This window comes from Mirounga angustirostris, unplaced genomic scaffold (genome assembly GCF_029215605.1).
Source record: "Mirounga angustirostris isolate CCGP_5_RB_7025 unplaced genomic scaffold, mMirAng1.0.hap1 SCAF_2, whole genome shotgun sequence".
Lineage (NCBI taxonomy): Eukaryota > Metazoa > Chordata > Mammalia > Carnivora > Phocidae > Mirounga > Mirounga angustirostris.
In genome coordinates this window covers 60,686,166-60,708,782 of record NW_026991710.1, presented here as the reverse complement: position 1 = coordinate 60,708,782, position 22,617 = coordinate 60,686,166, and the positions used below count along the sequence as shown (strand labels likewise).

Below are 22,617 nucleotides of genomic sequence, written 5' to 3'. Positions count from 1 at the left end.
CTCTCTCATTCTCTCTCTCTCAAAATAAATAAATAAAATCTTAAAAAAAAAAAAAAAAAAAGAACTAGTTCCTCATATCATGTCTCTAAATGCTCTGTCGGTCATCTCGGAGTTAAACAGAAGAGTTAAGTAAGAGACAAGGCTACTGCATCATCTTTATAAAGGTCTATCTATATAACTCAGGAGGGCTCTGATATACCAAACTAGTAAGCTAAAGTGGGTTCTGTCTTCTTCCCACTTTTCCTTACTGTGTTATGCTTACCTGTTTCCATCCCTAAGAGAGCTATATTGCCAATGAAAACCCCCAGAGTTTACAAAAATGTCTTACCAGGGTCTTCAAGGTTCTGGTCTTTCTCACCTAAGTTATAAGAAGAAACTTATCCATTTTAATGATAAAAAAAAATTGAGAATAACTATAGTTACAGCAAACTATTTTCAGATATTAGAGCCACAAAGAACCACTTGGTATGTCCAGTAAACTAAAGCTACTAAATTTAAGTGTCAGCCAGAATCTAAATGCACCGAATTGGGCTGGAACCTTCCTCTGGCCCCTTTTATTAAGAAAAATCAGGGAGACGAACCATGAGAAACTATGGGCTCTGAGAAACAAACTGAGGATTCTAGAGGGGAGGGGGTGGGGGGATGAGTTAGCCTGGTGATGGGTATATTAAAGAGGGCACATATTGAATGGAGCATTGGGTGTTATACACAAACAATGAATCATGGAACACTACATCAAAAATTAAGGATGTATGGTGATTAACATAATAAAATAAAATTAAAAAAAAAGAAACCACTATCCTGTGGACATTATGGAGAAATAAAAAAAAAAAAAAAGAAAGAAACAAGAGAAAGAAAAATCATCACATAGAGCAAGTCTCCTGGGGATCTCAATGAGGTAGAAAAATGTCCGTCTTGAAGAGTTAGCTGAAGTCCATGTGAAATGACCAGTAAAACTTGTGGCTGCAATGGGCCAATAAGAAGTGCTGTTAAGCAAGTCCTCAGGGGCTTCACGTGAAGCTTCACAAAATGCTTCACGTCCGGGCAGGAAGTATCTTCCAAACATCAAATAAATTGCATACTTAAGGAAAAGCCAGATGCTTTCCTCTCTTCAGTAAAGAAAAACTTACTGTAGCTAAATGGGCCAAACACACAAGGAACTTATGCAAAAAAGTGATCTGAGTCATATCAATGGAAGTGGAAGCTTAATGGGGAAAGCATCCAATCACCCAGATATTTTAGTCAAATAATCGCAAACATCAGCATATTTGACAGATGAAAATGAGTAGCTTTTCTGCTTTCATCTGGATGTGTGGTGCCACACAGGCTAATCTCAATGACGGAATACAGAGCTATATAACAGGCCCTCAGGCCTGTCAAGAGCAACTAGCCCTTCGGGACCTACCAACCTTACTCCCCAGAATGTTTCCGTATTATTCAGATCTCCAGAGACACAACCTTCCCATTAACAAAAAGTTAAGTTTCCCCCAGAATAAATTCTTTTTTCCCCATCTCTTTTCTCTCAAGTTACACCTTCATACCTGCAAAGTACTCTTTCTTCACTAAGAAGTGAATTTGCTAAACAGGAAAGAGCTACTAAATACTAAACATCCATGTAAGGATTATTTTTAAAAATTAGAGCACACTTACCAGGGCTGTAGATATAGATGGGTAGATGATGTTCTGAAATACAAACATGTTTTCATTACCTAGTACTATGCTCAGATGTAAGTAATGTCAGGTTCAGTCTATTTTTAAATGTTTATTAATAAAAAAGATTTAACTTGGCTTCCAAAAATACAGTAATATGAGAAATATAAAATTTCAATTTCAAAAACAAATGGGTATGGATTTTAACTACATGAAGAATTCACAGAAAAACTAGCCAGGAACACAGCTAGAAACAGAACTTTATAGTCAAACTTTTTAACAAGGAAATCTTCAAAGGGATCCACCCAAAGCATGCATTAGCCTAAAGCACTTTCTGGAAACTTTGGTTCAAGTCTGTTGGGCTTATCTGATAAAGCTCCTCCTCCTAGAATTCCTGTTTATCTTCCCAAATCTTTCCCATGGTCCTCTAAGGAAGATTATTTTTGTTACCTCCTCCTATTTTTCCCTGAGGAAGGTCAGACAGACCACATTACGATTCTGTCCCCTCAGTCCCCTTCAGCCATATGCACTATATTCCTTTCCTTTTTGGTCTCCCAAATGTTATTTCCTAAGATATCAAAATATGGGAATATGAATCTAGCACTGTGCATAGGAATCATGTAGGGACATTCAAAAGTCCTTAAGCTCCTCCAAGGACAGGCTAGGGTGAGAGTGGCATGGTCCTTGCACGCCCAAGGCAAACGCAGTGTTTGAGAGAACAGCCACAGGCAGGGCTGGGGGTGGAGCGCAAGCCACAGAGGCTCCTGGGCCCTCCAACTGACGGGACGGTGGTGGTGGTGGTGGCTGTAGCAGCACAAGCAGCAGCACAAGTCAGCCTTGAGAAGATGATGGCTGCAGAATGACAACGGGGTGGGTGGCTCTGACCCGTATCGGGAGACAGCATATTCCCATTCAGAAATAATACTTTAAATGCATATCTTACCCATGTTCTCAACACAATTTTCAGTTTTTAGTCCTGAAACATGAAGATAGAGCTTTATTAGTTAGATACTCTATGCCCTAGAAAAGATTTCAAAGATTTTATTTATTTATTTGACAGAGAGAGACACAGTGAGAGAGGGAACACAAGCAGGGGGAGTGGGAGAGGGAGAAGCAGGCTTCCCGCTGAGCAGGGAGCCTGATGCGCGGCTCGATCCCAGGACCCTGGGATCAAGACCTGAGCCAAAGGCAGACGCTTAACGCTGAGCCACCCAGGCGCCCCTGCCCCAGTAAAGATCTCAAATTGGTCTTATAGCTACTGGTAATCTAATCTGTCAATTTTAGTCTATCAGATCCATAATTTGGTGGGAGTTGAAATGCGGAACAATTACATTTTTGTACTCACATTACAGCCATTTAACAGCAGTATGATCTTTGACAAAACATCTAATGTTTCGGGAATTCACTATCCTTATCTGTATCTTTCACTGGGAGTTTGCTTCAAATAACCTCCAAATGCCCATCCAAGGCTAACACTTTATGATTCTATTCTATGATTAGTTGGCAAACGTTAGGAGAAAAATTATGTGTCTAATTAATCTTCTCTTCAGATACTAAATGTCCTCAACAGAAAACCTATCCTTTTACTATGACAATTTCTTTTTTAAGAGAGAGAGAGAGTGAGAGGGCATGTGCATGCACAAGAGCAGGGGGAGGGGTGGAGAGAGAGAATCTTAAGCAGACTCCACGTTCAGCATGGAGCACGACTGTGGCTCAATCTCATACCCTGAGATCATGACCTGAGTCTAAATCAAGAGTCAGACGCTTATCTTACTGAGCCACCCAGATGCCCCTATGACAATTCCTATTCACTGGACAAAAGAATCTCAATCAGATCTTAAAGATCCTTGGATATATAAAGAAAGATCCTTCACATTCACATAAACAAATGGTCTATCCCAGAACACTGATCTATATATGTAAGGAAATCCATAGTTTTTGGAAAGCAAGAATATGGCATCTATCACTGTATCTTTATAAGGCCCTAGACCCTCTTGCTGGGTCTAGGGCCTTATAAAACTAAATCATCAGTGCTGCAGTGACTCCTCTGAGACATGACATCCAGGGATATCTGCTAGCCTGCCCAACAGAGGTTAAGGCAAGAACTTCAGTGGGAGGACGTTTAGATTTGGTGCCAGCATGAGCCACGGAGGGCCTCCAAGAATGCCAGGATGGCCTAGAGTCCTATGGTCTCTTCTCCATGCCTGGCTAATTCACTGATCTAATCTGGATATTCAGCTACCTGAGGATGAATCTCTCCATATAAAATGGGGGAATCCCTAAGAGATCTGGCTTCACTATGAGAGATGTGCTTTTCTGTAATCTGCTCTCAAATCCTGTTCCATTTGGGGAGTTTGAACCAAGAATCTAGATGACTTGGTCCAGTTTCTACTGGTCCAGGAAATGGTACAGATCTATTAGAATCTGGATGGTGCCCTGAGGCTAACCTTAGGTCTCTAGCTAAACTAGAAATTAAAAAACAAAAAACAAACAAAAAAACAGTCTAGAGACTAATAAAAAATATCGCATTAGCAGGAGATGAATGAGTGCAAGTCTCACTCAGAGGGCTTAGCTGAGGGTGAGGTAAAGATGAGGGAAGATGTAGCTAAGAAAGCTATAGGTATAATAGATTCAGCCAGGGGACTAGACACTGGGGAATTTTTTTTTTTTTTAAGATTTTATATATTTATTTGACAGAGAGAGAGACAGGGAGAGAGGGAACACAAGCAAGGTGAGTGGGAGAGGGAGAAGCAGGTTTCCCACTGAGCAGGGAGCCTGATGCAGGGCTTGATTCCAGGACCCTGGGATCAACACCTGAGCCGAAGGCAGACAGTTAACGACTGAGCCACTCAGGTGCCCCAACGCTGGGGAATTTTAAAGCCTTTATCTTTCATCTGTACCACAAATTAGAGTATGTTTCTTAAAGTGTAATCTGCTAATCACATACTTCAGAATCATCTGGGTGTTTACTGAAATCGCAAATTCCAGGACCCTCGCCAGGACTACTGACAAAGAATTTCTGGGGGTGATGTCTTGTAATCTACATTTTAAACAAGGACTCCAAGTGATTTTTTATGCACCAAATTTTTGAGAGCCTTCTCAGTAGTAGAGATGGATCTCCTTTAATGTTTAATACAGATCCATTTATTCAAGACTGCGTTTCTCCTCCCTATTTGACTTTGGATTTAATTTTCCATTAGTGTTTCAACAGCAGAAAGTAAACTATTTTGGGTTTCTAAAGCAGTAACAGGATTAAAATGAATGAGACTGATCAAAAATAAACAGGAGAAGGCAGAAATACATAGGGAATGAAAGAAGAGAATATAACCACAGATTTGGTAGGTGTAAAAAAAAAACCATGAGATTACTATGACTAGCTTTAGGCCAATAAATTTGAAATATAAGACAAATACCCAGAAAAACAGACTTTACCAAAATAACTCAAGAATAAATAGAGGGGCACCTGGGTGGCTCAGTCGGTTAAGCATCTGCCTTCAGCTCAGGTCATGATCCCAGGGTCCTGGGATCGAGCCCCGCGTCGGGCTCCCCGCTCTGCAGGAAGCCTGCTTCTCCCTCTCTCACTTGCCCTCCTTGTGTTCCCTCTCTGGCTGTCTCTCTCTGTCAAATAAATAAAATCTTAAAAAAATAAATAAATAAATAGAGAACTTGAATGACATTACAACCGTTGAATAGCTTAAATTTTTTCCACAAAGAAATTACCAAGATAATTTGGTTTTTACAGAGTACTAAAGAGAAGGTAGCTGCACAGAGAGCTCCAGAGATCTTCAAAGGGTTTCCCTCAAGTATTGAGCAAAATACTGTCCAACTTACACATGTGAGGAAACTACGTGAGGCCCGGAAAAGAACCCACAGGAACAAGAGTAGTGCCTATTCCCACCAGTCACACTGGAAAACCTTGTAAGTTGTCATTTTAGCAGTGAACTCTACAGTAAGAAGACTTAGAAACAGTCCAGACAAGAGTAAATAAAGCCTCTCAGGAATTCCCAATCTCCTTCAGATCCTAAGAAATTACAGATGTCTGTGACCAAACTCACAGCTGGTTGGAATTTCCAGCAACAAGACTAAGGCGGTATTTGTTGATCACTGGGTTTCTGCACACAAGCCCTTTGCAGGGCTGCTACAGCTAGCCTGTCACTGGGACTGAGACAGACTGTCTCACTGAAAGAAAAGTCATGACTCTCCAAACCCCTATCTTATCATGCAATGGATTCTCTCTGAACTTAAGTCCCATAGGTAGGATAAAACCCCAAAAGTTCCATCACATGGAAATTTTACTTCCAATTAAGAGCCAAACCTGGCTGCTAAGGCCTTAACCACTTTCACAAACAGGTGCCTGTCCATCTATCAGAACTGCAGTTTCCGAACAGTGGCAGAAATTCACAGGGCTCCCAAGGGATATTTTAAAATTTTAGGACAAACACAGATGTACTTGGTATCTGTCAGATATAGCATGAACTACTAGCTTGAAGTAGAATGCAGTTTCAAAGGTATGCCATGTTACATTCTGTTTGATGACCTCAAATATTTACAAGGCTGCGTTCTCAGCAATTGTGATAAAAAGCAAATATATGTGAAAATCAATGTGGATCAGCAAATAAGGTGGTATCCAATCTGATTCCAAGCTTTGAGAAGCTGTGCAGTGTCCAATAGGCACACACATCCCATTAGCAAGTTATTGTGGCTAAGAATGAAGTATTTTTTTAAAAATTTGTGTATTATTTTTTAAAATAGTTATTACTAAGATGTTTCTAATTCTTAGATGAACATAATACTTATTGAGTTGTTTGACTTCACTTAATAAATGGAACTTTCAGGTATTTCTTTTAGCCTGTGGACACTGTGAAAACAATTACGACAACACTAGGGACACCATGAACCAAGAAAATTTGAGAACCTCTGCATTAGACACAACAAAAGCTTACTTACTACTTTACCCAAACTACTGGCTCAATAGGGGCCTTACCTACAAGAATTCGCACCTGAGAAGACAGTACAGTTCTCTAATAAAACAGCCTGCCCCCAGGTTGGACAAATCCAATGGAATGCTGTATTCATCCATTTTAATAATAATTTGTTCATTGCCTTGGATGTTCTTGTGAGGAGAAGAACTTCAAATGGTGATCCTGGCAGGGACCCAGGCACCACCTTGGGACTGACTGAAATCTACCAGTGCCAACGCTAATGCTCTAAAGCTGTATGATCAGGCCACTGAGACACTCAGAACTGATTACTAAAGATAAAACCATATGCAGTCCCTCTCTATGGAAACAAACACAGCAAACACAACTCATGAAGTCAATCTTTATGTTATACATATACATGTTTATGCGGCGAATGCATCTAAAGAAAGGCATCTGGAGACTGGCAAAACAAATCAAGCATGTGTGGCCATTGTCCCTACTACAGCTTCTGGCTCTATAAGCAAAGGATTAGGGCTTTCAATAAAAAATTCTATCAGCCTCCCCACTGAAGATCTCTACAGGGTGAACTGGTCTGACTATCTTCAGCTATTTATAAGTTGCATACAACCATGCTAACCTGTCTTGGCTGAGTTCCCAAGCTCCAAGGAATTAGGTATTAAAGAATGAGGTGAATTGGAGGAATAGTATACTCTCCTCCTTTTTGTGTAGGTGTGCTTGTCCTGACCTCAGTGGATGGACATTTATATAAAACCTGCTTTTACTTCAGTAAATGAATATATATTTATATTTCATATGACCTCAGCAAATAAACCGTTCATATTGATTAGATCAAAAACACCAGTATATGAGACTGTAGGCTTACTCTGCTTCCAGTGGTTCTGTAGCTAGTCTCCTTTGCCAGAGAGGTCACTGTGGAACTGATCATTATGGAAAAAAGGACAGCCAATCTGGATCATCCCCAAGAGGAAGTGACAGCATGTAATGGGTTGGGATTATGGTAGGCAGCTTCTCATACGGTTCCCAACAACCCTGCCTCCTGGTAGTTACACCCTTATATAATCCTCTCCTCTTGAGTGTGGAATGAACTAGTGACTTGCTTCTAGCAAACAGAATACAGCACACATGATGAGATGTTACTTCCGTGATTAGGTTTCAAAAGACTATGACTTACTGGCACTCTTTCTTGCTCTCTCTCTTGCTTACTCTGAAGAAGCAAGCTGCCATGTTGTGAGATACTCTATGGAGAGGCCTATGTGGCTAGGAATAAGGGAGGCCTCTGGTCAACAGCTCATGAAGAACCGAGGTCTTAGTCAACGACCTACAAGGAACCGAATCCTATCAACAATCCTGTGAGTGAGCTGGGAAGCAAATCATTCCCAGTCAAGTCTTATGATGACTGTAGCCTCGTGAGACAGCAAGATCCAAAAAGACCCAACTACATTACACCCAGACTCCTGACCCAAAGTAACTGTGAAATAATAAGTGTTGTTTTAAGCCACTAAATTCTGGACTAATTTGTTATGCAGAGATGGATAACTAATATAGGTGTGAGGGTCAGTTTTATTTATGTCAGATGTCTAGGATACAGTCCTCTGTTATCCAAACACTAATCTAGTTGCTGCCTTGAAAGTATTTTGTAGATGTGATTAGAGTCTATAATCAGTTAACTTTAAGTAAGGGAGATAGCCAAGGTAATCAGGTGGGCCTGATTCAATCAGCTGAAAGGCCTTAAGAGACTGAGGCTTCCCAGAAGAAGAAATTCTGCCTGTAGACACAGCTTCAGCTAATGCCCAAAAGTTCCAGCCTGCCCTTCCTGACAGCCTGACCTACAGATTTGGACTTGCCTTGCTAGCCCCCACTTAATATATATGACTTAATATATATTAAATCCTTGCAGTTAGTGACTTAATATATATTTCCCATATATTTTCTACTGATTCTGATTCTCTGGTTGAACACTGACTGATTATTGGGATGAACAAGTTTGGTGGATGAAAGTCTGGAGGAAGTTGGTGGTGAAGAGCTCTCTCTTTTGCTATAAATATAGATAAACTGTCTGAACAGCCTTCCAAATTGCTCTAGGTGTTGACTCATACTGTGAATTTCTCCTAGTGATGAATATGTCATGTCCTCTCTACATGAGATCTTATTGATGTCCCAGTCCCAGCCAATCTCAGACAACTGCACTGAAACTTCACTCCTCCCAGGGAAGGCTAAAAAAGAGTGTCAATTAGAACCAATGAAGATACTTATATTTAATGAGCCCTCAAGGAATAGGCATGGATTTATACAAACTAAGTCGCCGATAGCTCTGTAGGTTTACCTTCTTTTCCCCTTTTGATGGCTTAGCAGAGAGCTGGCTCAACAGGTCTGGGTAAGATTAACAAAATAGACTAATATCAGCCACTGGAGTCCAGGGCTAGAGTTCAGAGTATGATGTACACTCTACTATTTCTCTAAGTATTCTTCCAATAAAACCTTGTATCTGCACTATAAAGTACAGGGAATCCCAAAGCTATGGTTTTCTACCAGGTATTATAATTCATCTATAGTCTTCCCAATCCAGGTACAGTTTTCCAAATGGGGTCTTGGGTCTTTTTTTTTTTTTTTTTAAAGATTTTATTTATTTTTTAGAGAGTGAGAGAGAAACAGCATGAGAGGGAGAAGCAGGCTCCCCGCTGAGCCGGGAGCCCGATGTGGGACTCGATCCCAGGACCCTGGGATAATGACCTGAGCCGAAGGCAGACGCTTAACCATCTGAGCCACCCAGGCGCCCTTGCGTCTTTTTTAAAAGTAAGGAATGTAGCCTGATTACACCACTGACATTCCACCTTTAATCAGGTTTTCTAGGAAAGCAGTACAGCAGAAGGTTAACCTGCAGTAACTTCCCCAGTGCGGAAGGAGAAAGGGTTTTGTTGCCATTTACTCACAGTTCACTCACATATCCTTGGATTAGTATTTCTGACCACCAGGAAATTGTATTACCTAATGGGACACTGGTGTTTTCTCCAATTCCTAACCAAATGACCTATTTTTTTTTTAGATAAAAACTTATTGTGGGTCTTATAAAAATTAGTTATCTTGGAAATCATAAACAAGTTTAAAACAACACAGGACTGTGTTAGCACTAAATTTGGTATCTTTTTTTTTTAAAGATTTTATTTATTTATTTGTTAGAAAGAAAGAGCGTGGGCGAGAGAGAGTGAGCGAGAGTACAAGCAGGGGTAGCTGCAGGCAGAGGGAGAAGCAGGCTCCCTGCTGAGCAAGGAGCCCGATGCGGGACTCGATCCCAGAGCACTGGGATCATGACCTGAGCTGAAGGCAGCCGCTTAACTGACTGAGCCACCCAGACGTCCCGATTTGGTATCATTTTTTATCCCTTTTAGAAACAACTGTTTTTTTTTTTTTCATCCAGAGTTTTATTCAGTCACAATGGAACAAGGTTCTGATTATATCCTTCCAGCTTGAGTTTTTAAAAGCCCCGGCTATTTTCCTTCATAGTGTTGAAAACAGCCTAGCTTTACTTTTTGGGGGGGGTTTCGTCCCTGAGATCCCAATGGTTGTCTCCAGATGGCAGCAGAGGACATTGGTTAGAATTCAGTTTGGCATTAAATCAACAGGATCAATTGCAGTGGCCTTTGTCAGAGCTCCCAAACAAATAGAGCATGTGAGCGTCCACAAAGTCCTCTCCTTGTGGCTGCTTTGAACATTAACTTGCTGTGACAGCCTCTGCCTGACTTTGTGGGCATACCCAAAGGGGTGTGCATATTCCTCTCCTCCCTTCCTCGCATGAGCTCATATTGCACTTCCTCATGAAAACCTGAGCCCTGGCTCATTCTCAATCAACCCAATGGCTCCACCCCTTTTGTTCATAATAATCCCACTCACAAACAACTCTGTGGGTTCCACTGCCCACCTTTTGTCCATCAACCAGTGACTGATTTGGCCTCCATCTACTGCAGCCAGGGTTTCTTCCTCCACAAATGGCATTTGGCCAAATGCATCAGGAGCACCAAAGTGGAATCATTTTGTCATCCCAGCTTCAACTGGGTTTCTGGCTGTGATGTATTGGTTAGGTGAATAGGTTCTGGGGTGGGTGGTGGGGTCCTGATTTGTACTGTTCACTGATTTCCATGGTAAAGCTCTCAACCATGGCCAATTTCAAGCTACTGTGATGTATGAGGAACTGGGAAGAGATGTATGCCCACAATCAGCTTCCGTGAGCTGGTATGAGCCAGATCTAAATGGCTTGGTTTTTGGTCAGGTCCACTATATGGTTGATGAGAGGAATGGGCACTTTTCCTCTCAATACAAATTTACTCGCTTCAGTCTTCATCTTCCCTCTCAAGGTAGATAGTTTCATTCACTTGCAACGCAGGACCAGGACTGGGGTGAGGCAAATGAGGTGCCTATGAATGCGAAATTTAAAAAGGCACTCACTCTTAGAATCATGCAAGTTTACATATGGTACAAGTATATGACCCTAAGAGTAAGGACCTTCCTTAAATTCTGTGCTCCAGGCGTCTCAATGGCCACAACACTTCTGTCATTAAATCATAAGTGGATCAGCCCCCACCCCGGCATGGTGTCTCATCAGTACTTTCCTACCTACTTACCTGTACTTTTTAATCTCATAGTGCCTTGGCCACAATGAGTCAAGGTCTAAAAGTCTATCCCACTTCTGAGGCCCTACTGCAATACTCACCCTGCTTGATCAGCAGCCCTGGTTTTTGGGCTCAGCCAGACAGGCACACTCATAAGACCCAAAAAGGCTCTCTTCTCACTAGTTTACTCAGTTTTACAGAAGAATGCAAGGCAAGAAACGTAACACACTACTTAGCAGCAGGGCAGCATCAGATACATCCCTTCAATGCAAGTCCTCACAGCAATCCAGGCCTGTTCTTTTGTTCCCAAAATGATGGCTCGGGTACAAGGAAACAAGCTTACACAGGCGGGTGCAGGAACCATCCTAGCTTAGTAGCCTCATTCCACAAAAAGACAGTATCTCTTATGCCAGTCCATGAGTATAGTTTCAGGACTCAGCAAGAAAAACACCTGCATATGTCACACCGCATTTGGGAATGCCCAAAGCTATGGCTTCCCCCAAATATTTACAGTTTATTCACAACCCTCCCAGCTCAGATGCATTTTACCAATCAAGGGCTATGTTTACCATTAGGTAGCGTTACACGGTTACACAGTGGTCATTTCACCTTCAGTAGATTACAGAGAAACAGTGTTAGAAGATCAACAGGAGGCCATTTTCACAGGAGGAAGGAGAAAGGGTTTTATTAATCTTTCACTCAGACACCAAGCCACAACATCATAAAATTTCAGAATGCTGGGGATGAGGAAAAATTCTAAAACCATCCAAAGATAAAAATAAGGTCTAATTCAAAGTTTTAGTAATTAGAATGGCTTCCTGCTCTTCAACAGCAGCACCAGAAACCAGAAGACAATGAAGGAATATCTCCAAAATTCCAAGGAAAATGGTTTCCAAAACAGAAATACGAATCTATGCAAACTATTATTCAAACTTACAGATAGATTTTTTAGACATGCAAAGTCTTAAAAATTTCCCTCAATGTCCCTTTTCTCAGAAAACTTTTAGAAAACACACACCCTTGCCAAACAAAGAAGTAATTCAAGAAAGAGGAGAAAATCCAAGGTATAGGGGATTCCTCACAGGGGAGAAACAAAAGGAAGTCTCTACAGTTGTGAGGAGAGATTTTAGGATATTCAGCAGGCCTAAAGAGTACATCACAGAGTAGTTTGATGGGGGGAATCCAGGAGTATATTCCAAAAAAAAAGAGAGAAAGTATCTGATATGTCTGAATGTACTAAGTGGAGATTTATATTTCTAAGGATTTGGAGGTGAATCATTGATGGGATATAAAAAACTAAGGAAACAAAAAAAAAATCATACAACTAATAACCCTGGGGTAAAAAAGGTATTTAAAAAGGTATGAGTCTTGGGGTGCCTGGGTGGCTCAGTTGGTTAAGTGCCTGCCTTTAACTCAGGTCATGATCTCAGGGTCCTGCAGTGGAGCCCCACATCAGGTTCCCTGCTCAGTAGGGAGTCTGCTTCTCCCTCTGCCTCTGCCTCTTCCCCCTGCTCGTGCTCTAATAAAAAAATAAAATCTTAAAAAAATAAATAAAAAGGTACCAGTCTTTATTACAATGGGGGATTGGGAAGGGGGAAAGGCACAAACACTGAGGAGGAGCGTAGGGTGGTGGTTATGAGATATATTTGGTTTACTGACATGACAACTATTTCTAACTCCCTTCTCCTTGCCTCCCTGTGCTAGAGAGGCTGAAAAAAGCTAATTACCTCATTTCCAAGCTTTTCTTCAAGTTATGGATTATCAAGTAGCTGTTCTGGTCCATGATATGTTATCAGAAAACTACTAGCAGTTTCTGGGAAAGTTTTTACTTTCCTGATTAAATAGGAAGATCTAGCTGCCATCCCACTTCCCTTTCCTTTTGTCTTGAACATGGATTGATGCCTACAGCTACAAGAGTCACATTGCAAACATGAATCAATAAACCCAACAGGGTAAGATTGGTGGAACAGAAAGACAAAAGCTGAGACTGAGTTACTGATAATGTAACTGATGAGGTTTAAAAATTTAAAAATCAAGAAATAACATGCTGAAATATATTATTAAAAACTTTAGCTGAGGGGCGCCTGGGTGGCTCAGATGGTTAAGCGTCTGCCTTCGGCTCAGGTCATGATCCCAGGGTCCTGGGATCGAGCCCCGCATCGGGCTCGCTGCTCAGCTGGGAGTCTGCTTCTGCTTCTCCCTCTCCCTCTCCCCCTGCTTGTGTTCCCTCTTTCGCTGTATCTCTCTCTGTCAAATAAATAAATAAAAATTAAAAAAAAAAAAAACTTTAGCTGAGGGGCACCTGGGAGGCTCAGTCATTAAGCGCCTTTGGCTCAGGTCATGATCCCAGGGTCCTGGGATCGAGCCCCACATCATGCTCCCTGCTCTGTGGGAAGCCTGTTTCTCCCTCTCCTGCTCCCCCTGCTTGTGTTCCCTCTCCCGCTGTCTCTCTGTCAAATAAATAAAAATAAAATCTAAAAAACAAAACAAAACAAAACTTTAGCTGAGAGGCAACTGGGTGGCTCAGGTGGTTAGGTGTCTGCCTTCGGCTCAGGTCATGACCCCAGGGTACCGGGATCGAGCCGCACGTTGGGCTCCCTGCTTGGTGGGGAGTCTGCTTCTCAGTCTCCTCTACCTCTCACCTTGCTTGTGCTCTCACTCGCAAATAAATAAAATCTTTTAAAAAAAACTGTAGCTGAAAAATTAAAAATGAATGCCACTGAGGAGTGAAAATTGGGGATAGGGAACAGTGGGGCAGGGAGTTGCTATTTTTCATAAGCCTTACAAGTACGGTTATGGGCCAGGTACTTCTTTGTTGTGGGGGGCTATTCTGTGCATTTTGTTTAGCAGTGTCCTTGGCCTCTACCCATTAGATGCTACTAGTAGCAACTAGGGATGACTGTGAGAGTTAAAAATTCCAGTTATTACCAAATGACCCTGCAGGGCAAAACTGCCCCAGTTGAGAACCATTGCCTTACAGTATTTTATTTAACTTTCAGAATGCTATAAATGTATTATTTTGATAAAATTAAATTATGGGGAAAAAAACTAATGATATGAACGGAGCTAGAGACCATCCATGTCATTTCTCTTTTCAAACACCTGTCAGTTTCTTTCCTGACCTTTCCCTGGGCCTAAGATCCAACTCCTTTCTTCCCAGACAAGCGCAGACAAAACAGAGACACTTACCACCTAGAAATGCACACTCATAATGGCTGCAGGTCTTGTTTGTGCTTTGAAGGATAAGGTTATTGCTGGCTCCATCCTGTGACACATTAAAAATCTCATTCAGAGGTATTAAAATAATTCTTTCACTTTCTTTATCAAAAAAATTTTCTATAGCAACTCCAAAGCATGTGTGGATGGTTAACAGAATGTGTTGGTCATTAGCAGCTTGAGGTTTGGCTGAATACGCCAAGGTGAAATGGCCAAATCTGGCTTGGTTTAGCCCTCCAAATGTAAATGAGACATCCTGGCTTATACTATACACCACAGTTTTGTAACTGTCCTCACAAGGTCTTCTCAGCAACTGCAGGGCTTTTGTCAGGTAAAAATGAAAAGCTTTGAACTGGAAGTCATAGATATAATCTTTTCGAGATAGGCCGGCCGTCTTCACAGCTTCATTGAACATATGGTAAAAGGGACTCTGCTCTTGAGCTTCAGAAACATATGCCATCAGTGCTATTCCATGGTTATCTTTAAAACTCATAGGGAGAAAGATGCGAGTCTTCCGGGCTTCCCATCTGGCTTCTGCATTTTCCCACACATCCTTCAAGAGCTGATGGCTTGCTTTTTCCTCCTTGAGCAATTGGGGAACATATTTGACTTCCATTTTGTCAGTGCATTTTAGGTATTCATCATCAAATGCATTATCTGCCATGTCTAACATTTCAGCCTTCACCTTCAAAAGAAAAGGAAAAGGAAATTAATACTCTTGAAATGAGATGTTTGGTGTATATCATTTTCTCTCCCTTACTGTCCCCACCCTCTCATGCCCTGCCTAGAATCTCTCCCTTGCTTAGACCCAACTTTGGACATGATTTTTATGTAGGAAGTATATCCCACTGTTACTGATAACTTTTGTCAGCTGTGATCTCTTTGTATGAAACAGTAAAGGTTAGCAATGAGAAGTATGGGAACGATTATGCCTGTAATTCACTCATCTGAACCTTATGGTGCAGAAGAAAGAGTAAGTGTGAAATTAAAGGAATGGGTAGCAGTCTTGGCTTTAAACAATATTCTTAGCTAGATTTTTTCAACCCCTTAAGACTGCTGAATGACTCTGAAATATCATGTGTGAAATACGGTACATGATACATAATGATCAATATTATTCATTTTCCTTTGAGGATTCCCCCTCCCTTGCACACGTGGTTTGGGTAGAACTGATTCTGCACCTTCTCTCCAATGATAAGTAATGATACAGGGGTGTTTTCTTTTCTTTTTTCTTTTTTTTTGAGAGAAAGAGCGTGCACGCACGAGAAAGAGCATGTGAGCAGGTGGGGTGGGGAGGGGCACAGGGAGAGGGAGAGAGAGAATCTTAAGCAGGCTCCACACTCAGCAGTGCAGAGCCCCATGTGGGGCTCAATCTCACAACCCTGACATCATGACCTAAGCCGAAATCAAGAATCAGATGCTTACTACTGGGTATTTACCCCAAAGATACAAATGTAGTAATCTAAAGGGGCACGTGTATCCCAAAATTTATAGCAGCAATGTCCAAACTATGGAAAGAGCCCAGATGTCCATCAACAGATGAATGGTAAAGATGTGGTATATATATATACAATGGAATATTATGCAGCCATCAAAAAATGAAACCTTGCCATTTGCAATGACGTGGTTGGAACTAAAGGGTATTATGTTAGGCGAAATAAGTCAATCAGAGAAAGACAATTATCGTATGATCTCACTGATATGTGGAATTTGAGAAACAAGGCAGAGGATCAGAGGGGAAGATAGGAAAAAAAAAAGAAACAAGACAAAACCAGAGAGAGAGATAAACCATAAGAGACTCATCATCTCAGGAAACAAACTGAGGGTTGCTAGAGGGAAGGGGATTGGAAGGATGGGGTGGCTGGGCGATGGACACTGGGGAGGGTATGTGTTGTGGGGAGCACTGTGTATTGTGTAAGACTGATGAATCACAGACCTGTACCCCTGAAACAAATAATATATTATATATTAATAATAATAAAAAAGAATCAGATGCTTAACTGACTGAACCACCCAGGTGCCCTAGTGATGCAGGTTTAAAAACCAGAGTGCTCCTAGGGGGGAGAAAAAAAGCTTCTTCCGTCTACAACCATAAGCTCCACCCGTCATATTAGCTTGGGGCAGCCAGTGCTTATCCTTTTAGTTCCATGGAGAATCCTGACTGTAAATAAAGCCAACAAAGAAAGGCCTGCAGAGCTAAAAGGGAGAGAGAAGAGGCCCCGATGACATTAGTTAAGACCCTGGGTCTAGCTGTACCTGAAAGTTTTACCATAAGAATCAATAAATTCCATATCTGCTTGAGCTAGTTTGAATTGTGTTTCTGTCACACACAACCGAAAAAGGCCTAATGTATCTTTAAATAATACATACAACATAATAAGTGGGGTTGTATCATATAATTAGCACTAGCTTGGAGCCAGACAAATCTGGGTTCAAATTCCATAACTAGATACTAATTAGATATGGGAAAGTTATTTCACATTTCTGAGCTTCAATTTTCTCATCTAAAAATGAGGATAAGGGAAATAATATCTTAACTGCAGGACTGTTGTAAAGAACTAATGATAAAATGAATATATGCAAACCCCTTACCCACACTGCCCACCCACCTATTAAGCCTTCAACACACTGTGGTTATTTTCATTATTTAATGATAGGAATACATGTATTATACTGTAAGCTCCTCAAGGGCAGGAAATGTGTCACATTTACCTTCTGAATTCCAAGCTGCTAGCAGAGCAACTAGCAAAATATTCAAGTGAACTAAATTAATGAAGGACAGTTGGAAGAAAAGGCAGGCAAGGAAGCCCCACCCCCCACCTTAAAAGATTTTACACCACCCCCGGAAAGAGCCCTCCACCCTTTCCCACGTGATAGATAGATGACAAAAATGTGATTGGGTGACCCGTGCAGGGAGGGTTAATCAGATTAAAACAGCCTGCCAACAAGCCCATAAAAATCCCTAGACTTAGAAACTCTGGGGGCCACCCTCCTGGGTCCCCTCCCTCTTCAAGAGCTTTGTACTATCATTTTGCTATGGCTCAATAAACTTTGCTTTGCTGCCCACCACTCTTCATCTGGTCTGCCTCTTCATTCTTTGAAGCGGTGTGACCAAGAACCGCGGGCACTAAATAAAAAGAAATCCTGTACTCTGGCCTATGGATCAAAACAAAGGACAAGCAAATCTGCCCGGGGACACCACTTAAGGGTTTCTACAAATAAAAGGGTAATTCCCTCATCATTTTCTCTTTCCACTATTCTATACTTGTAATAGTACATTGGCTGCATAAGCCACAACCTAAGCAGGAGACCTCAGCTGAAAACTTTATAAGGACCCTTAGGAGCTGTTAAAGTTGCAGCCTCCGAGTGAATGATTTTTTTTTTTTTACCTCATGAATGATTCTTTTTTTTTTTTTTTTTAAAGATTTTATTTATTTATTCATGACAGAGAGAGAGAAAGGCAGAGGGAGGAGCAGGCTCCCAAGGAGCAGGGAGCCCGATGCGGGACTCGATCCCAGGACCCTGAGACCATGACCTGAGCCGAAGGCAGACGCCCAACCATCTGAGCCACCCAGGCGCCCCTCATGAATGATTCTTAAAAAGCGTGTAAGTGTGTGAGTGAAAGTGGGTGTGGCAGGAGTGAGGGGAGGGAGAAGGGGGAAAGAGAGAGAGAGAGAATCAACCTAAAAAAGCAAAATAAATATCCCAGGCTATCTGCTTCCTACTATCTCTCTTCTCCCCCTCACAGACAAACTTCTTGAAAGAAACGTCTACCCTTGATATCGCCATTTCATTTCCACTCACATCTCAATCCTCTTTACTCAATCCCACTCCCATTCCTCCACTGAAACAACTCTCACTAAGGGAACACCTCTTAGATTCTTTTGAAGATCCAACATATTCTATTGGCCATTAAATGTTGGGAGTTTCTCAAAGCTATTTATTTTTTAACTCTCAACTTAGGCAATTATATACATGCTCATAGTGTCAATTATCATCAAATCTCTCTGACCTGTCCCTGTAAGTGCCAGACCCGTATTATCAATTGCCTACTTAGTAACTCCACTTGAATTGCACAAAGACCCTTCAACTGTTAATAGTCTAAGAGCAAACTTACCATCTTAGTGCCTACAGCACCCATCAACAACCTGGTCCTTACAAAGACCCATCTATTCATTTTAGAGTTTTTCTAGGTATCTTCTTCTCAGTCACCCTCTGTGGTCACTCTATCACTAAGACCTAACAAACTTCTCCAGGGTGTCTTCTGTAAGCCAAGCACTAAGTGTTCCTATATATTAATGAAATCATTTAATCTTCATAGCAACCCTGTGCGGTAGATACTATTAGTCCCTTTTTTAAGGATGAGCAAACTAAGACAGAGTAACTTGTCTGAAATTGAGATTTGAAGCCAGGCAATCTGGCCCCAGCATCTGTCTTCTTAAACAAAATGCCCTGTTTCCAATGATAAAGACCACAGACATTTATGTAGCACTTTCAGAAGACTGTAATTTTCTCCTCCTAACAACTATTATGAAAGGTTGGGCAGACAATTCATAACATCATTTTATAAATGAAGAAACTAGGCCAGCATCAGAAACGGTCTTTATTATCAGCCACGGAATATTCTGCTGGGGAAGTCATTGAGACCACTGAACTCCTGGGTCTGTAGGTCAGTTTCCTGAAGTGGGAATCTGAGCTTCAGGAGATTAAATCACTGCCATCTCCTAGCCAAGAAATGCTTTTCCTTTGCAGCACAGAACGTACCACGGTGTATCTTGGGCACTAATACCTGACTCATTTTCAAGACTTAAGACATCACACCCTGAAACCACCTCCCACATTCCTCACATCATATCTGAGTCACATCATATCAGAGTGATATCATATCCTATCCAGCATGTTCCTTTCTTTTCCTATGCCTCTAACCAGTCTCCACAGGTCTAATTTTAGACATTAAGTCTTTCTGGCCCAAAGCCACAGTTGATTGTGTGTTCTGTACAGTGAGTACCTTGAGCAGTGAAAAAGTTCACAAATGCCATCACCATTCAGGGACAACTGAATGGATATTAAGGGACATGTCCAAAAGGCTAGGTGAACACACTGATAATATTTTCTTCCTCTGTTTTATCACTGAAACAAAAGCCCTTACTAATGAAATTTAATTAGCAAAAATTCATTACAAAAATATTACCAAAAATGTGGAAATGACCTAAATGTTAATGAAAAGAAACTGGTTAAACAAATTACAGAACAGTCACAGAACACACATGAAATTATGTTACAAAAGAATGTTAAAAATGCATATCAAAACCACAGTGAGATACCACTTCACATCCATTAGAATGGCTATAATCATAAGGAAAATAAGTGTTGGCAAAGATGTAGAGAAATTGAACCCTCATACATTGCTGGTGGGAATATAAAATGGTACAGCCAATATGGAAAACATAAAATTACCATATGACCCAGCAATTCTACTCATAGTTACATACCCAAAAGAACTGAAAACATGTTCACATAAAAATCTATACATGAAAGTTCAAAGCAGAATTATTCATTCCTAAGAGCCTTTAAAAAGTGAGAACAGAACCCAAATGTCCATCAGTTAATAAATGGGTAGGGGTGCCTGGCTGGCTCAGTCGGTTAAGCATCTGTCTTCAGCTCAGGTCCTGATCTCAGGCTCCCTGCTCGCGGGGAGTCTGCTTCCCCCCCCCCGCCCCTCCCCCCACTCCTGCTCATGCTCTAATAAATAAAATCTTAAAAAAATTAATAAATGGATAAACAAAATGTGGCATAACCATACAATGGAATATTATTCAGCTCTAAAAAGTAATGAAGTACTAGTATATGCTACAACACAGATGAACCTTGAAAACAATATACTAAGTGAAAGAAGCCACATAAAGGGCCAGATACTGTACGATTACATTCTGGTGAAACAACCAGAATATGCAAATCCACAGAAACAGAAAGTAGTAATGGCTGTTAAGGGATGCAGGGAAGAGGGAATTGGGACTGATTGTGATAGCTACAGGACTTCTTTTTGGGGGTGATGGGAATGTTCTGTAATGAGATAGTGGTGATGGCTGTACAACACAGTGAATTTATGAAAACCACTGAATTATGTACTTTAAAATGGTGATTTTTTTATGATATGTAAATTATACCTCAATTTAAAAAATCATACGGCAGTACAGGCAACAGAATACACAATGATTCCCTTGACAAGGGATCAGTATATTAAATGCAAAATAAAATTTTAAGAACAACATAGTTTATTTTATTTTTATTTTTTTTAAAGATTTTATTTGACAGAGAGAGAGACACAGCGAGAGAGGGAACACAAGCAGGGGGAGAGGGAGAAGCAGGCTTCCTGCTGAGCAGGGAGCCCGATGCGGGGCTCGATCCCAGGGCCCTGGGATCATGACCCGAGCCGAAGGCAGACGCCCAACGACTGAGCCACCCAGGCGCCCCTATTTTATTTTTTTAAGATTTTATTTATTTATTTGACAGAGACACAGTGAGAGAGGGAACACATGCAGGGGGAGTGGGAGAGGGAGAAGTAAGCTTCCCACGGAGCAGGGAACCTGATGCGGGTTCGATCCCAGGACCCTGGGATCATGACCTGAGCCGAAGGCAGACGCTTAACGGCTGAGCTACCCAGGTGCCCCAGAACTTAACATATTTTAAAGAAGGCACTTCAAAACAGTGGAAAAATATTCAGTAGTGATGTGACAGTTAACACTGTCGAGAAAGAAATCAAATGAGATGCCTCGCTCATATTTTACATAAAAATGTTACAGAATGTTTAAAGATTCAACTGCAAAAAATAAAATCATACAAGTTTTATCAGAAAAAAAGAACACCAGATGTGAGAAAATGGTCATTATATAGTTCAACAAAACACACACAACCAAACACTGCAGTGTCATCTTATTTGGACAAAATAAATATTTTAAGAATACTTAATGACATAAACATTTATATACAGTAGTAACTTAAAAAGCAAAGTAAAATAATACTTTGTACAGTGTGAACCCATTTTTCTAAATTATAAACACACACACAGAAAAAAGCCAAGACTATACACCAACAGATTAAGAGTCTTTTTCCTCTGAGTGGAGGGATTGTGAATGATTTTTACTTTCCTCTGTTTGCTTAATTTTAATTTTTTCAACTTTCTACAGTTGGCCTGTATCTAATGTGTAAAATGAAAAGATAAAATCTACTTGTAAAAATCTAATTTACCTATTCTATTTATTCTATCCACTCTCATTTCCAACATCAACCCACCCAATGTTGCCTCAGGCAACATTATATCAAGAGTTCCCATTCCAATGACCACATACTTCCCATTCCCAACATTACCTGGAAAATGTCCATTAGAATCATAGCTGCCAGCAGCATGGTGACCATATCAAAATGTCCGGTCTTCATTTTTCTCTTCTAAATTAAAATGAAGAAATTCCAATTTAGCAGACTTAAAAAAGAGTAAGTGTAGGGAAGTAGAGCAGGATGACACAGTGTATGTATTTCATTCAGGGTGAGAGTAGATATCATGATGGTCAGGAAGTGATCATCAGTAAATTTCCAATGGCTGGAAGGGCCATTAGATTCTGTCTGGTGGCTAACATCCTCATTCTACAGATAGGGAAACAAAAGCTCAGAGAACTTCAGAAATTTGTTCAAGATTAAATCTGTCCATTTCCATTCTCCTCCAGCCATGCTGTCTCTCCCATCATGGACAGTCATTGGTAGTCATATTTTCTTCCTATCTCTGAATTTCCCCTTAGCCTACACAGGAAATAACACAAACTATAAAAAACAATCACTTCAGACTGGTGGTCTCCTAGCTCCTAGTTTCCAAAACTTCCCCAGTAGTTATGGTCCATGCACATCATCCATTCTTTTATCCTCTTTGCAAACTAAGTCACACCCATCTGTGTAGGATGGAGGGAATGATGAGATCAGTAGTGTTACTAACTGAAGGGTTACCCAAGGGGGCCTCCTTCCCCCAAATATTCAGATTCAAGAGAAGCCCAAGGATAAAACAAGTGTCTTGCATAAATTTCTGATGGCAGGAATGAAAATAAGAAAAAATTAGGTGGGCAGGAATTCTAATAAGATTATACAACTCTTTGGCCAAATGCCCAATACTTGTCCCAATATTTAGGAGACTGAAAGGGGTAAAGAGGAGGGTGAGA

At 40.9% G+C, this 22,617-nt stretch overlaps 1 protein-coding gene across 13 annotated transcripts in view; it reads right to left on the bottom strand.

Moving 5' to 3' along the window:
* The window catches only part of ART3 (ADP-ribosyltransferase 3 (inactive)), a 145,887-nt gene that overhangs the window by 9,259 nt on the left and 114,011 nt on the right, over positions 1 to 22,617 (bottom strand). For 6 of the 13 annotated variants that reach the window (XM_064584645.1, XM_064584644.1, XM_064584647.1 and 3 more), the window contains 5 exons: positions 21,782 to 21,859; positions 14,387 to 15,098; positions 2,594 to 2,626; positions 1,651 to 1,683; positions 329 to 376 (listed from right to left, as the gene is read on the bottom strand). In XM_064584645.1, coding sequence (XP_064440715.1) covers positions 329 to 376; positions 1,651 to 1,683; positions 2,594 to 2,626; positions 14,387 to 15,098; positions 21,782 to 21,850 — 895 coding nt within the window. In that variant the 5' untranslated portion in view covers positions 21,851 to 21,859. Of the gene's footprint in view, positions 1 to 328; positions 377 to 1,650; positions 1,684 to 2,593; positions 2,627 to 14,386; positions 15,099 to 21,781; positions 21,860 to 22,617 lie in introns of those variants that run through there. The other 7 variants (XM_045880973.3, XM_045880974.3, XM_064584653.1 and 4 more) reach the window with 3 other exon arrangements.